The following is a 15,841-nucleotide window of genomic DNA, read 5'->3' on the forward strand; positions in this document are numbered from 1 at the left end:
TTCAAAACTTAAAAAAAATATCAAATACCGATTCATTGATCCTCACCACAACCTCCCCCCCTCTCCGTCCTTCATCAAAATTTTTCTAGATCAGTGGCGTGGCGTGAACGTTCGATTATCGATGTTTCCCCATTTGAAGCTGAGGTAAAGAATCGATTATTAAGGTGTTCGTTGCGAACGCCATGTTTATCGATCCTTTTTCATAGATTTAAATGGCAGATCAATCGATATATCGTAAAGCACGCCACGCCACTGTTCTAGATCCGTCTTTCGTTGAGCGTACCTAATCCAACTTTTTCAGGATTCAATCAGATTTAAGCTTAAATCAAATGGAAATCCGCTCAAATTTAGAGGCTTGGTTCTTGATTTAACCTCAAATCTGATTGAATCAAGAGTATTTTTTCTTGTCAATGTTTTCAAGAGCCCGGACTCTAGATCCAATGTGTTTTTTTCTTCCAGTGTATTTTACAGATTTCAACGGATTTCATTTCGGGGTGCTCCAAAATTCGGAAATATCTAAAGAAGAGTACATTTTTATTCAAAACTTAAAGAAATATCAATTACCGATTCATTGATCCTCGCTACAACCTCCCCTCCCCCCCTCTCCGCCCTTCATCAAAATCCTTCTAGATCCGTCTTTCGTTGAGCGTAATCCAACTTTTTCAGGCTAAATCGACTTGTTCCGATCTCGGAAGCCGCGAGACCGGAAGCCGGGCGGTGGATGTGCGACTAGCGGTGAGCGATGGGCCTGGTCAGCGCTGGGGCGTCGCTTTGGTCCTGGATGTCGCGCGGTGTCGCGGCGTCGCGGCGGCTGACCTACAATTAGTATCCGTTACACAGCGAGTCAGTCGTCGTAGCAACTCGGCTCACAGACCCGAGAAACCGCCTCTGCGCCCGACCCGACCCCGGCCGGCGGGCTCCCCGAGTGTCAAGTGCACGTCGCATCCAGCGCTCACATGTGACTCCCCAGTTTTTTCGGCGACCGCCTTTCGGTGAAGACCATCTCGTCAGTGTCAGTGCGGTGACGGAAACGGAGCCAGTGACCGCGACCTGCCCCTCCGAGAACTGACCTCTAGGTAGGTTTCTTTCTCTTTCGCTTCGCGCTAACCTCACCCGCGAGCATGAAAGGTGGCGACGAGTCCTCGCTTCCTCTTCATCGCCGGATTTTGGCAGTAAATCCTCCCTCCCTCCCTTTATCCTCCTCCGAATTGCGGATACGTAGTTTGAACCCACCGTTATCTCTGTCATCTTGAACAAAAAAACGTCCATTAGTTGGATTGAGCTTGGCAGAAAAGAACCAAGGCTTTTATTTTTATTTTTTTAAAAAAAACAAAAAGGGTTCACTGGAATAAAAAACACATTGGATCTAGAGTCCAGACTCTTGAAAACATCGACAAGAAAAAGGACTCTTGATTCAATCAGATTTAAGCTTAAATCAAAAGGAAATCCGCTCAAATTAAGAGGCTTGGTTCTTGATTTACGCTTAAATCTGATTGAATCAAGAGTATTTTTTCTTGTCGATGTTTTTAAGAGTCTGGACTCTAGATCCAATGTGTTTTTTTCCAGTGTTCTACACAATGCAAGATGCTTCATGTGTCATGAAGAAAATTTTGAGTGTCAAAATATTAAAGTTTCATAAACTGCAAGGGATTTGTTTGTTGATTTATGACAAAACCCAAGAAAGCCACAGCTGCAATAACGTTTAATTTTTTTTCTTATTTTATAATAACTTAGCGCCTTAGAGGCAAAGATAACGAGATCGATTGAGAAAAAGGAGCCTCGTATATAGTATGGTCTCCTCTCAGATCTTCAGTTGTGGGTTCAATTCTAAAAACGGTACCAACCACGTGACGATGCTTATGAAATTCCTCCCAGCAACTGATATGCGCAATCTTTGCCAAAAAATCTTATAAATAGTGAAAAAAACTAATAAATATTATGAAACTTTTTCATTAATATGTATTCAACTTTTGGGTAAAAATATACTCTTTTTTAGAGCATTGCGACAGTATTTTCGAACTCTGGGGCACCTCGAAATGAAATCCTTTGAATGATATAAAATAGAAGTTTACTCTAAGGTGAACATTTTTGCTGGGGCATGCACCTTTTTGTATATTATTTAAAAAAAGGCTAGAAAGTGGGAAAGAACCATTTCACAGTTAATATCTGCGAACTTTACCAGAAAGAATTCCTCAAAGAATGAAATAAGTCGTTTGTTTACTTTTCCATCCATGCGTTAAAGTCTCTCAGTGTAACCCGTCGCGTCGGTGGCGATTCTTGCAAATCAGTAACACGGTTTTTCTCTCTTTAAATGTATGTAAATCAGTCAGCTCTAGGTTAGGCAGCTAGAATTGGTTTATTAAATAAACTTAAATGGAATATTTAACAGTGTTGCCAAGTTTTTAGAGTTGCTACTGTCACTTGTAAGCATGGGCCAAACGGAGAATAATCCAGGAATGTTGACTTCCTTGCATTATATAACTTTAAATTTATGTTATTAATTCATTTACTCACCTATGTATTTACGTGTTATTATATTTTAAATCAGCAGCTAAACCCAAAAAATGGATTCCACCGTGACCAGAAGTGTTTTTATGCTCCTGACAGCATCAGCATATTTAGGAAGAGCTCAAGTGCCCTTCTTCGGCCCATGTCCTGATTTGCAAACAATGGTCCATTTTGATATCACAAAGGTAAATACTCCTACTTTAAAACTCTTTAAGATATTCCTTTATGGAGCTCTCAAAAAAAAACCACGATGATGTCAAAGTTCTACCTATCGAGGAAGATGTGTCTCAGTTAGAAGGATCCATCTGCGCGTGCATGCTACCATGAATTCTTAATCTCCAATATTTATTCAAGATTACGAATTAAGTTCGATAAGGATAAATTTAAAGGTCTGTCAAAAGTTTGCAACGGGTAAAAGGGTATGAAAAATCATACTGAACGTCCAAGCATCCTTGTTTCAATCTATCGCCGTATTTGTTTATGCCGCTGAGTAAGTTTAATCATCATGCGGCCTTGTGGGACTCAAGATTACTTCAATTAAGCGATTATAGCATCGCACTACGATGTCTGTCCGATTCAAAACTTTGCATGATATCTTTGATGAGTTATAGCCGACGAGCCTTGTGGGTGTGGGTGCAATGAGATCAATAATATTTAATCGTGCCACTCGATGGTGCTTTATTGCTTGGTTGAGACTGTTTCATGGTTCTTCCTCTTTGGACCATTCCTTAAGCATTCCTGAAAGCTTTAAAAGTATATAAAAAAGAGGATATACTTTCAATATTTGTAAAATTTTAGACAAAAAATAATTGAAAAAGCATAATATGCTTTTTTATTATGCACTCTTAATTTAGAGTAGGTCTATCGAATCTTTGGAAAAACAAGATTTTTGCCTTTTTACAGTTGCAATTTTTATCGTGCACCTTAATCTAAAGAAAAAAGGGAAGACAATTTTCTCGCGGCTTATATTGACAAAATAAGTTCGTGTTAAGTAAACAAAATTACAGTGATGCAGAAAAAAATGTATTTAATTTGAAAATTGTAAGGTTTACAGTTTTAAAGACGGACAATTTGTCACTTACTACTGGAGTCAAGAATGGTTGCCATCTGGTATGCGATAATGTATGAGAATTATTATAAAATGTTGGCCGTGCGGTTCCAGCATTTCCTGCTCCATTACACCATTACGTAGATTTTTTTCTCTCTTAATCCAAACGAAATTTTTGGTCTTTGTCTCCTTAATAGACATTCTTTTAAAATAATTTACGAACATCTTCTCTAGAACATTTATTGCATAAATTCACTCAATCAAAATTTAGAGTCCAATATCTTTGCGATTTGGCGGCGGCATTGACGTTGCAAGTAAGAATAAAAATCGGCCAAACGAAGAAAACAGAGAAGATAAGCATCACTGAAGATATGGAGCTAAAATGAAGGAAAAAGTGTTTTTCACGATGACAAACCACAATTCCAACATCACCACTAATGACAGGCAATTTATGCCACGGTTAAACCAGTTCTGCTGAAGAAAACCTTCCTGAATGCTGAATGAGCATTGTGTTAGAACTACTGCTCTGAAAAGAGATGGTGCCGGAAAATCGTTAGTGCTGTGATTTTTTATCGCACTAACGTGTCATCATGATTGAGAAGGGGCTAATGTGAATTTTTATGAGATTAAAGACGCACGATGGAAAATTTTGTATTTAAAATGATTATTTACGGAGAGTGATACATCATTGTTTTCACAAAAATAAAGAGACCTCATTTTTTAATTACCATATCTTCCATGCAAAAATATCATTTTCGTAGAAAATAACCCCTAGCCCGGCCTGGGTGAGTGCCGGCCAATGCTTCAGTGGGGAGGCGTGAATGATCGATTTATCGATATTTCCCCATTTGAAGCTGTAGTATAGAATCGATCATCAAGGTGTTCGCGCGAAAAAGGATCGATAAACAGGGTGTTCACAGCGAACACCCTGTTTATCTATCCTTTTCCGTAGGTTTAAATAGCAGATCAATCGATACAACGCAAAGCACGCCACGCCACTGCAGTGCTTGTATCTTGCATCATTGTTTATTTCTGTCTTTCTTTACAATTATCAAAAGGTGCTGAATAAACAAAGGACCACTGAATATGGTGCATTTATAAGCATAATATTACATGTTTCTACATCAAAATTTGACATAAAACCGGATTTGTGCGGTAAAAATTATTGAAAGTGAAAGCTCAACAGAAATCCATCGAACTCACACAACGTAAATCCACATGGTCAATGAGCCCAAGTCTAAAAGGTTATCCAATACTTGCTGTGAAACTGCGCTTAATTTCTTTACCGTGCGTTTAAATCTCTAAATCTACTGCGCACCACCCGTTACAATACGTTTCAAACGATAAAGGAGAAAACTGTGGAAGAGGAAAATGTTGTCTAAAAATAAGCTGCATACTACACAATTTTACACCTGGTCAGATTTTACTGCAAGTTTAGATCTCGATGTTCAATTATCTATACCTACAGCGTCATTTATGATTAATTTGATGAATGTTTCAGTATTTAGGACGATGGTACGAAGCAGAACGGTATTTTGCAGTCTTTCAGTTTGCGGGCAAATGCGTTACTGCTAACTACACGGCCGGAGATGATGGCGTCGTTAATGTTGTCAACTATCAAATAAGCTCATTGTGAGTAGCAATTCGAAACCTCGAAAGTAGATTTTAAGTAACTGACTAATATGCACAATAGGACTCGGAATATACATAGAAAAGGTGATACGGTAAAGTATAAGGATGAGGGATATAAACGGTTCAAATAAATAGTTTTTAAAAATGGCATCAGCGGCGCGGGCAAAGTCAAATCGCATTTCTCGAGCGCCAAATTTACAATTCTCTGACTTTGATTAGAGTCCCTTATACAGTGTCCAAAGTCCCTTCCACCCCCTCTAAAATTTTATCTAATTGATATTTTGAAACGAAACTTTGGGGATGTTCATCGATCAATGTTAGCTACTTTTGGGGCCCCCCAAAATTTTCGGGCCCCCCCGTGGGGAGGGGTTGCGGACCCCAACTTTTTTTTTTCAAATAGCAACCCCTATCTTGTGATACCTCATTCGAAAGAGCATAAAAAACTAAGAATTTTGGCGCAAACCGCAGATCAATATCTTAATTTTTGACCGAGTTATGATAGGTCAAAGGTCAAATTTGACCTATTTTCAAAAAATCATAACTCCGGTTCAAATTATCGTAATGAAAAAAATAAAACGGGAAAATTTACCAAATTGTAAGCACTTTTAAGTAAAAATCACAGAAATTACTTCAAACTAATTTTAAGGGGGGTTTCGGACCCCCAAATACGTCAATTCAAAGGTCATTAAATTTTCCCGCGAAATAAGCCAATTTCCCCCAGATTTGCCTCCACATTAGTTCAGTAAGGTCAAAATCAGTTCAATATTACGTTGGCAAGTCCCCAAATTTCGGGAAAAGTTTAAAAAAAAAAAATTTAAACGGTCAAATTTAATCACCTTAAATTTCGTTTTTTTAAACTTTTCCCGAAATTTGGGGACTTGCCAACGTAATATTGAACTGATTTTGACCTTACTGAACTAATGTGGAGGCAAATCTGGGGGAAATTGGCTTATTTCGCGGGAAAATTTAATGACCTTTGAATTGACGTATTTGGGGGTCCGAAACCCCCCTTAAAATTAGTTTGAAGTAATTTCTGTGATTTTTACTTAAAAGTGCTTACAATTTGGTAAATTTTCCCGTTTTATTTTTTTCATTACGATAATTTGAACCGGAGTTATGATTTTTTGAAAATAGGTCAAATTTGACCTTTGACCTATCATAACTCGGTCAAAAATTAAGATATTGATCTGCGGTTTGCGCCAAAATTCTTAGTTTTTTATGCTCTTTCGAATGAGGTATCACAAGATAGGGGTTGCTATTTGAAAAAAAAAAGTTGGGGTCCGCAACCCCTCCCCACGGGGGGGCCCGAAAATTTTGGGGGGCCCCAAAAGTAGCTAACATTGATCGATGAACATCCCAAAGTTTCGTTTCAAAATATCAATTAGGTAAAATTTTAGAGGGGGTGGAAGGGACTTTTGGGACACCCTGTATTGATAGTTAAGATGCACCCCCTCATGGAGTCACAAAAGGGAATAAATATTTCACAAATTGAACGTTTTTCGTAATCTTTGATCGGCTCATTCTTAAATTCCTTTCTCCGTTCCTTCTCTCATTCCGTTTGTTCCTTATCAATCCTGTAATTCCTCGGTCCATTCCAGATTATAATCTTTGCAATTGACGAAAATTCAATATTTACTCCCATTTGTGACACTGTGGAGGGCTAAAATAGGTAACCAATCAGAAATGGATTCACATTGTCTTAACTCTCAGTGTAAAGGGACTCTAACTTTGATCAGTTCGCAAGAAGTCAAATTTTGGAAATTTCGGTTATTCTTTGCAGCAATAAATACAAAATCAACCCCCTTACCTTTGGTTTAATGTGCATTTTTCCCTACCCTAGGGCGCATTTGCCCAACATTGTCAATCACATACCTGTTTTGTGACTTCTCAAGTTTTTCTCTTAACATAGGCAATCCTCCTGCAAATGCTCTTTTGGGCCCAAAGCTTTATGACCTAACCTCAAAGTACCGACATGCCCGTAACCCCCCCCCCTCCCCCCATACAGGTATTCTAGTTCATTTATCGTTTCACAGATCCAAAACTCTCCGAAGCTGTGAAGCACACAACAATATCCAGCCTCCAGGCTTCACGTTGAAGATATTGTCAAACTCTAGCACCAGCTCTATTTCTGAAAACTCCGACTAAATGTCATCATTATGTCGTAGACACGGTTCCGAGCCATTCCCCCGACTACCGGGAGAAAGTTCAGTCTCCTCTTCTTTCTGTTTGCATTCAAAATGGGCTTTTCGGTGGGTCACTCGGGCGTCCTGCTCGTTCCACTCCGCGCTACCGGAACACGAAGTTATAGCGTGACTCTATTTTCTCCTGAGCCCTGGAAAACATGGAATTATACGCAAAACAAGGCTCATCGAAAAGTGCAGTTACGCTCTTATGCTGATGGAGTGATGACGAGAGGGAGAGTGCACCGAATCCGTGCTCTATGAGCCCCAATTAAATGAACCCGTGTTTGTTATGAGGAATATGCTCCTTTTTATGAGCCTTGAAACGCTTGTATTCTTATATGCCTCAGGGTTCATTTAAAAACGGATGTGTTCCTTTTTAATGGATACGGGCTCAAAGCTTTATGATGTTTCGGGCACGCGGATGCGACAAGTCGAGTGACAATGCTTTTCGGTGCCGGCGATAAAAAAAAAAAAAAAAAAAAAAAAAAAAAAAAAAAAAAAACCGGGAGTTCACTATCGGTTTGGGTCGTTTTAGAGTGGAGTAATGTTGGAATCGAGTTTAATAGAAAAGGAACTAAGTCACATCAAAAATCGAGAAAATAGGCTTGAGATTTCATTTCTCCTCAAGCCCCAATTTAAGAGGTGATGAAGCCCAACGCCTAGTTTCATATTTGAAATGTTTTCTCAACTTTAAATTTTTGACAGGAGACAGAATTTTTCTTACTATTAAATTTGAAAAAGTAACAGTAACAGGATTTGTTATGTAGGCTTCAAAGGAGAAAAGGACAGATAAACTTTCGAACATCGTCATAGGCTATCACGATGCAGAAAAACTGTCTGCGGATAGAAAGGGATGCAAACGCAACCTCCTCAAGAGGAGCCAGGCAATGGTCTTTCAGTTTTTAAAGTTTCTAGAAACCCCGAAAAAATTATTTTAAATGAAGCTAAGCGTATTGCTACAGCTTTCTGAAACGGTATACAAAGTCATGCAGAAAAAAAAGACACTTCTCTCAGTCATAACTTAGAACGATTGGCTTATTTTTTCTATCAGTAGTTTTAATTATGAGTTTCAATTGTTTATTTAGACACTTTATAATGATTTAAAATATTTTAAATGTTAAAAAGTGTCCCTCAATTATTAAAGGAATCATTCGAAATTTTCGAAAAATACTTTGAATATCGATTTTAAGAAATTTTAAAAATAAAAATAAAAATAAAAAAATAAGTAAATTGCATTTTAAGTTATCTCCCTAATAGCACGTGTACTTATATTAAAAAGAATAAATTCTAAAGCTGAAAAAATGTAAAATCATCACAAGGTCTAATAGATAGTAGAAAGAGCCAGTGCCCAATAACACCCGTTTAAGACTGATTATACCAAAACGGCAAGTTATTTCATTTTCGGTGATGCATTACGTGCAATCATGAAATAAGCGGTGAAAACGATGACCGAGGTAAGTGCCATAACTTTCCAAGCTTTCGTCGGTCTAGCGTGGTCATTCGTGTGTTAATAGATATTTCGAGTTTCTACTCACTGAGCATGATCGAGAAGATTCACTTTCAAAACCTAGGAACTCAAACGCAGCGGGGGGACTTCGTGCACACCATTACCTCCTCAACTTTCAAAAACAAATCGCTTGTCGTGAGAGGATCGAGGAAATCGGATGAATAGACTGCATTGATATAAATTAGGTGTGTGAAATCTCAATTTTTCAATCGAATTCGATGACTAAAATTAGAGACTTCCTTTGAATTCATTTTTGTCACCTATCACTTGTTCTGCAGATCAGAATCCAACTCAGATTGCCTCGGAACTTCAGTTGAAACTTCAGGTCTCTCTCATAGACCTTGAAATGCACTCGAGTATGAGACTAAGCGTCTCTCGTGAGACGTGGGTAGTTTCAAATAATTGCGCTTCAGCTAGAGTTGTATATAGCAAATGGGTAATTTTTATAGGAGGATTATAAATAAAAAAGCGGTTAGAAATGCAAACAAAATAATATGAACTATGCAAAACGATTATGCGGTTATCGGAACTTGGCTGTTTTGAAAACGCCTTCGAATGCGGCGTGATACCTCACGCATTCCGGAGAGTTCAAATAGTTGTATCATTGCGCCGTAATAATGTGACGGAAGATTAACATGGAAATAGCCTCCATGCACGCTGGGCTTGTCGATTTCCTTTGACATTTTTGCAGTGGTGAATGCATAGCTGAAGTGGGCTCCAGCTAGAATTGTATTCCGCAAATTGGTGGTTTTTATACGAGGATTAAAAATAAACATAATAATAGGAACTTTGCAAAACGATAATCCGGGTATCGGAACTCGGCTGTTTTGAAAACGCCTTCAAATGCGGCGTTATACCTCAAGCATTCCGGAGAGTTCAAATAGTTGTATTATTGCGCCTTAGAAATGCAACGGAAGATTGAAATTGAAATAGCCTTCATGCACGCTTGCCTTTTCGATTTCCGTTAACATTTTTGCAGTCATGAATGCATAGCTTAATAATTATGGAGGAGGAAAACGAAAATAATTAAAGGTTTGAATTGAGTTTTCGAATGGATTGTAAGCCAACTGGTATTGATTTCCTGCGTAATTATGATATTGGATATTATTTTAACCCTCAATTCAGTATTCTCTATTAGTGTGATAGAAGAGAATAAATAAAAATTCGTCAATTTGTATCATCGTTGGAAGTTTTAGAGAGTTCAATTACATAAACATATGAGGACTTATATGTAACAATGGCGGATGTGAAAAAATACCTTTTCGAAACACATTAAAAAACTGTTTTGGCATCGAGAAAATTTTGAGAAAATACTTGAGATGCGATCCTCGAGATCTGTACATTATGCCAGAGCCAAACGTATTAAATTTTTATGCGAACAAAACAGTTTTATAAGCGTTTTTCGAAAAGGTAATTTCATGCATCCGCCATAGTTACATATAAGGCCTGATATTGCAAAGAGAAGTAGCCCATAAACTTCTTGTGTACTTCTTTCTGCAGAAGTTGCGCTTTACCTGATGTATCAAAAATGTTTGACAAGGTATCGATTTTAAAAAAAAAAATTACATTTTTAAGTAAAAAAGTTACATTACTTTTGTCTCCTCTTCCTTCCTCCGGTTATCTATAGGTTACTCGACGGTTTCGAGTAGCTTTGACTGGAAACTTCACCATTAAAAACTCCTGTTTGCATGCAACCACAACAACACCAATGAATGGGTGCAACATAATCGATCCAATGCAGGAGTTTCTTAGGTCGATGAAATTAGGAACAAAAACTCTACTCCACCGCAGAGAGCGCGCTGTGCTCTCTCCATCCACTTCAAGACTTTCATAAAACAGCACCATTTCTCATATTTTTCATGGGGAAAGGGATAAAAAATGGAGTGTAACTCTAATGATAAAGTCACGATCAACAAATATACTTTATTCGGTAATAGTTTTGGTACTTTTTCCTACATTGAGACATCACTGTTGCTGAAATTTTGTCTTCAATATTTTCCAATAAATAATGAATATTAAAATTTATTCCCAGAGTGCATTATCATTAATTGTAAATTATTTGTGTTTGATTCCAGAACAGGCATTCCATCTACAATAGAGGGTCAAATTTCAACGGATAACAAACAAGGAGCATCAAAACTCTACGTTAAATTTCCTGGATTACCCGGTGAGTCTATTTGAGGTGCATTACAAAGAGAGCTGTATGAAGATAAATACCTACCTTGGAGGCCGGAAAATCACGGAAGGCTGGAAAGTGATCAAAGGGTTGCGGCGGAATAAAATGCGCGACATCATATCTCCGATACCAATTGACAAGATGGAAGACTATTTTAAAGATTTATTAACGGAGAGGCGACCCGAGTTTCAAGGCGGAGTCATAGGCACTAAAGAAGATTCCAACGTGGAGATCCAGCTCCAAGATGTAGTGAAGGCTGTGAGGGAGTTGAAAACTCGCAGAGCTCCTGGACCTGGGGGTATACCGGCAGAGTTGATAAAATGTGGCACCGGTAAACTATTTGAACATCTTCGGAAACTTATGCAAGACTGTTTGCATGGTTCCGAAATACCAAAGGATTGGAAGGAATCTTGGATTACTCCCAGTCATAAGAAAGGTAGTAAACAAGATTGCGATAATTACAGAGGTATATCGGTCACAGGAACCTTGAGCAAGGTCTATGGTAAAATTCTCAAGGCAAAGGTCGAAGAGTTTTGGAGCGGCCAGGAAGCCGAAGAACAGGCTGGTTTTAGAGCCGGTAGGTCTACCGTCGACCATCTGTTCACCATTACCCAGGTCATCGAGAAGAAAAGGGCGGTCAGCCAGGAGCTGCACTTGGTGTTTGTGGATCTTCAGAAAGCTTATGACAGCGTGCCGTTAGTGAAACTTTGGGAAGCCTTGGAAAAAAGGGGTTTTAGCAAAGGACTTGTGGGGGCAATTAAATCATTTTATAACGGGACTACAGCAAGAATTAAATGTCGTGGAGAGTTGTCCGGAGGTTTCTTCGTCACAAAAGGGCTAAAACAAGGCTGTTGTTTGTCACCAACACTATTTAAGGTATACCTAGAGCACGTGTTAGAGGAATGGAAAAAGAAGGTTGCAGGAATGGGCGTTCCACTCCTTGATGGGCAGACCCTTTATACTCTATGCTTTGCCGATGACCAGATCGTTGTAGCTCAAGATGAGGAAGATGCAGATTACATGACGCGGAAGTTGGTCGAAGAATATCGGAAATGGGGCATGGACGTTAGTGTGTCCAAGACAGAGAAGCTGGTCGTGGGAGCAGCGCATCAACGGCAAAGCATAGAGCTTGAGGATGGACGGCGCATCGAAGAGTGTGATGAGTACAAGTATCTCGGTGTCTGGCTTGATCAGGATGGAAGGATGGATAGAGCAATTAAGGACAGGATCATTCAGGGCAGGAGAGCCATCGCGATGCTGAACGGGGTGCTCTGGGATCAGAGCATCTCCAAGGCAAACAAGCACCGGATATATGACGCCATCGTTAAAAGTATCGTGCTCTATGGTAGTGAAGTGTGGCCTTTGACGAAAAGAACGCAAGAAATGTTGAGGGCAACTGAAATGGATTTTTGGCGGCGATCTGCCGGCATTTCGAGACGGGACCGTGTCCGTAATGAGAGAATTCGCCAGGTGATGAAGGTTGAGAAAGATATCGTGCACGACGTCATGTCCAGGCAGTTATGCTGGTATGGACATGTGCAAAGAATGTCGGAGGAGAGGTTGCCCAAACAAGTTTTGGATTGGGTACCACCTGGGAAGAGGCGATCATAGAACGCCAGAGTGCGTTGTAAAGCGACTTTATATATATATATATATATATATATATATTACAAAGATAACCTGAGGCAAAGATTTAATTCATATTATAAATAAATATTAGCAATTTTCCTATTAATCCAGGAACTTGTGATGAACAAATAAAAGTTATATATCTGTCAGAGACAGCGTCAAACGGATTTATCTGGTCAAATTAATTTATCTGGTCAAATTGTATAGAGGCGAATTCTTTGGTTGAAAGAAGAATTATTCCCTAAATAGACAATGTTCTGCATTTGACTGCATAAAACTGCATTTGATGCATTTAGTTGATGGACAAAGTTTTAATAGGGACTCCCCAAACAGTTAGCCAATATAATATTTGGCCTCTTATGAATTAGTCATTCAGCACAACAAATTACTGGTCAATACTAACTTTAATGAAAATTGTCCAGGTGTTCTGATTGGTTTATTCGATGACTTGGGCCAAACTCAGCACTTGACCTTGACATTTTGATGGAGTATTTTGATAATGTGACACAGGCTTTTCACTAATCCTTGTTCTCTTTCCAAGTTCTCTTATAATTTACCTACTAAGTCATTGATGTTTTTACCTTCTTTTTTTTGCTTAAAATTGTTTGATTCCTAACTACTCTAATTGTGTGTTACAGTGCCCATGGACGCGCCATACTGGGTTTTGGACACGGACTATGATAATTATTCAGTTGTATGGTCTTGCACAGATTTTGGGATTTTCAGTGCACGTATGTAAAACAAAAATAGTTACATTATTAGTCATGTTTTATTTGAGTAAAAAATAATCATAAATTAATCGGAAAAAACTCGCTTCACTGTTGCAATGAATGGATCTAGAAAATTCAAAATGAGGAGCCACTAAGATGTAGTAAGAATTGAGCACTTTGAGAGATGTTTCTCCATCAATATCTCACACGAAAAATATTTAAAAAATGGCGAAGTTTTTTTCTTTGTCTTGTAAACTTGTCAGTATGGTCAGCGGTATTGTTCCATAGTCATCAAACTTTTCCTTATAATATAATCCCGTTCTTTATATTTGATTACCGAACGAAAAATACTCACTGAAAAAAAAAATTTCGGTGTATTTACTAGGAAAAGTTTAAAATTACCACGAATTCAGGGTTCTATTTGATCCCAGTTTTTTCTTGGTAAAACTACCATTTGTGGAATTGGTAATTTTACCGAGAAATTTCGGTAAAATTATTGACTTTCTCGGTAATTTTACTGAGCCCCGGTGAAAACGCCAATATTTTTTATCGACTGTGGTAGAATTACCGAGATAAAATGACAAAGTTACCGGGAATTGATTACCAATAAAAGTGGTATTCTTACCTGAAAAAAACAGTAAAAATACCGGTTTCTAGGTAAGCTTACCAGTCTGTCTTGGTAAAATTACCAATAATTGGTAAAAAAATGAGATGGTAAAGGTACCAACAGACCTTGGTAAAAACGCCGAGAATTTTTTTTCAGTGCTACTGATTGTGCTATCTTTTTATTGAGTACTTCTCTGTAGTTCTCTCGTTATTCTTTTTCACATTTTGAGCTGTCTTTGCACCGTTATAATCCTGAGCCCTTTTTGCAGGAAATGCGTGGATATTGACTCGATTGCCAGAACCCTCCATAGAAGTAATGGAAAGAGCGTATGCGGTTGTCGACAGAAACGCGGTTAGCAGAGCTTACTTCATAAGAACAGATCAACGTAACTGTCCATCTGCCGCTGATCTTGCCATTGGGAGATCTAAATCAAAACACTGACTGGTTAAAGACTGAGCGCCTAACCCACCAATTTTTCCACTCTAGAAAGAACTCACTAAGTTCTCTAATAGTTGTGTGCTGAAGCGAAATTGCAGCTGCTTTTTACAAATTGATCCTCGGTTTCAATCGAGGTTCATAAATTTGGAGAGAACATTAAAACTGATTTCCACCGCATCTATGAAATATGAGATCTAATTTTACAGTGCAAAACCACCATACTTGAAAATATTAGAGATCTGTGACCTTGATAGATCAGGTGAATGTCTTTTCGCAGTTTGCTATCGAGAGCACGCTGTGGACAGTTTATCGCATGTAAGAAATGTAAAAGTGAAAATGAGCAGTATATTCCGGATAACATGGCATATACACACATTCTGAATAGAGCTAAGAATACTTCAACAGTTACTACAGTCAGAAGGAAGAATGAACTGAACACACGCATGTTTAAATTGTTATCGGTTTTTTTAGGTTCACTTTGGGTAAAAATGTGTTAGAAACTCGGAAATGATTCTTTCACATTTCAGTTCGATTTTAGTCAATTATGAACACAAACATTGGATGTTAAAATTCTTCGATTGGGTCACAAGGAGAAAGTTTACTGAAAAACGTTTATACTGTTGAGTGAGGCGAGATACGATACAAAATTTTACGGTGAATACTTTTCAAGTTTGACTTATCTTCAAGGAATCAGAAATAAATATTTATAACACCAGAAGATTCGTCTAAAATCAGACGTTATAAAGATATCGGTGACAAAGCGGATTTCTATTCCTGATTTTCTAATGTAAATGATTTGTGGTCTATCATACAGTTAATGGGGATGAAAAGGAGACGTAAAAGATTGAAGATTCAAGTGTAATCTTCACCTGCAAGGGCTGGACGAAAATAAACCCTGAATCGCAAATAATTAGAGAGCGTTTTTAAATATTGTTCCAAAGCTAAAAGAAAGTGAAAGTACAAATGTACCTCTAAGATGGCCACGATGCAGCGTTTAGGCAACATCTGAGGATTTCAAAAGCAAACGCCAAACTCCAAAACTTTTTTGAATGCTGCTATCCTAAAAATTAGATTGTCTGTATGGTGACAAACCCCTATTATTATCTGTTACATTCGTATTTTTACTTTCTTTAAATTGTAAAAGAAAAAGAAACCAAATCAAATTATCGTATTTAAGTCACGGTACCCTTTAATTGGATGAACAAAACCAAATTTATGGTGTTTACCTGTGGATTTAGAAGTAAGTGTAGTTTTACAATTTATTGTTTTTGTTCACTTGTTTTTAATAAAAATTTCCATGTCGAAAAGTGTGCATACATTATTTTCCTACAAATGTGAAAAATCCAGAGATTTATTTTGAGGACATTTTAATTTTTCAGGCTAACTGTGACACCTGAGTTCAG

The 15,841-nt window shown here is 38.1% G+C and overlaps 1 protein-coding gene across 2 annotated transcripts; it reads left to right on the plus strand.

Annotated features, from left to right (window-relative positions):
* The first annotated feature begins 821 nt into the window (after nt 1-821).
* On the plus strand, nt 822-15,745 carry LOC140225899 (apolipoprotein D-like). Of its 2 annotated transcripts, none has more exons than XM_072305899.1 (6): nt 822-1,076; nt 2,549-2,693; nt 5,058-5,188; nt 10,954-11,045; nt 13,322-13,414; nt 14,269-15,745. In XM_072305899.1, exons 2-6 carry the CDS (start codon nt 2,565-2,567, stop codon nt 14,439-14,441), a joined length of 618 nt encoding a protein of 205 aa, XP_072162000.1. In that variant the 5' UTR covers nt 822-1,076; nt 2,549-2,564; the 3' UTR covers nt 14,442-15,745. The 2 variants fall into 2 exon arrangements, with proteins under 2 accessions (XP_072162000.1, XP_072162002.1); XM_072305901.1 differs by having other exon boundaries at nt 823-1,076; nt 2,552-2,693.
* The last annotated feature ends 96 nt before the right edge of the window (nt 15,746-15,841 follow it).

This window comes from Bemisia tabaci, unplaced genomic scaffold (genome assembly GCF_918797505.1).
Source record: "Bemisia tabaci unplaced genomic scaffold, PGI_BMITA_v3".
NCBI lineage: Eukaryota > Metazoa > Arthropoda > Insecta > Hemiptera > Aleyrodidae > Bemisia > Bemisia tabaci.

Bases quoted from the DNA above. Each gene is read 5' to 3' on its own strand.
- LOC140225899 (XM_072305899.1), top strand. From the start codon at position 2,565: ATGGATTCCACCGTGACCAGAAGTGTTTTTATGCTCCTGACAGCATCA. The intron at 5,189-10,953 runs GTGAGTAGCAAT...GTTTGATTCCAG, and splicing joins AACTATCAAATAAGCTCATT to AACAGGCATTCCATCTACAA. The intron at 13,415-14,268 runs GTATGTAAAACA...CCCTTTTTGCAG, and splicing joins TTTTGGGATTTTCAGTGCAC to GAAATGCGTGGATATTGACT.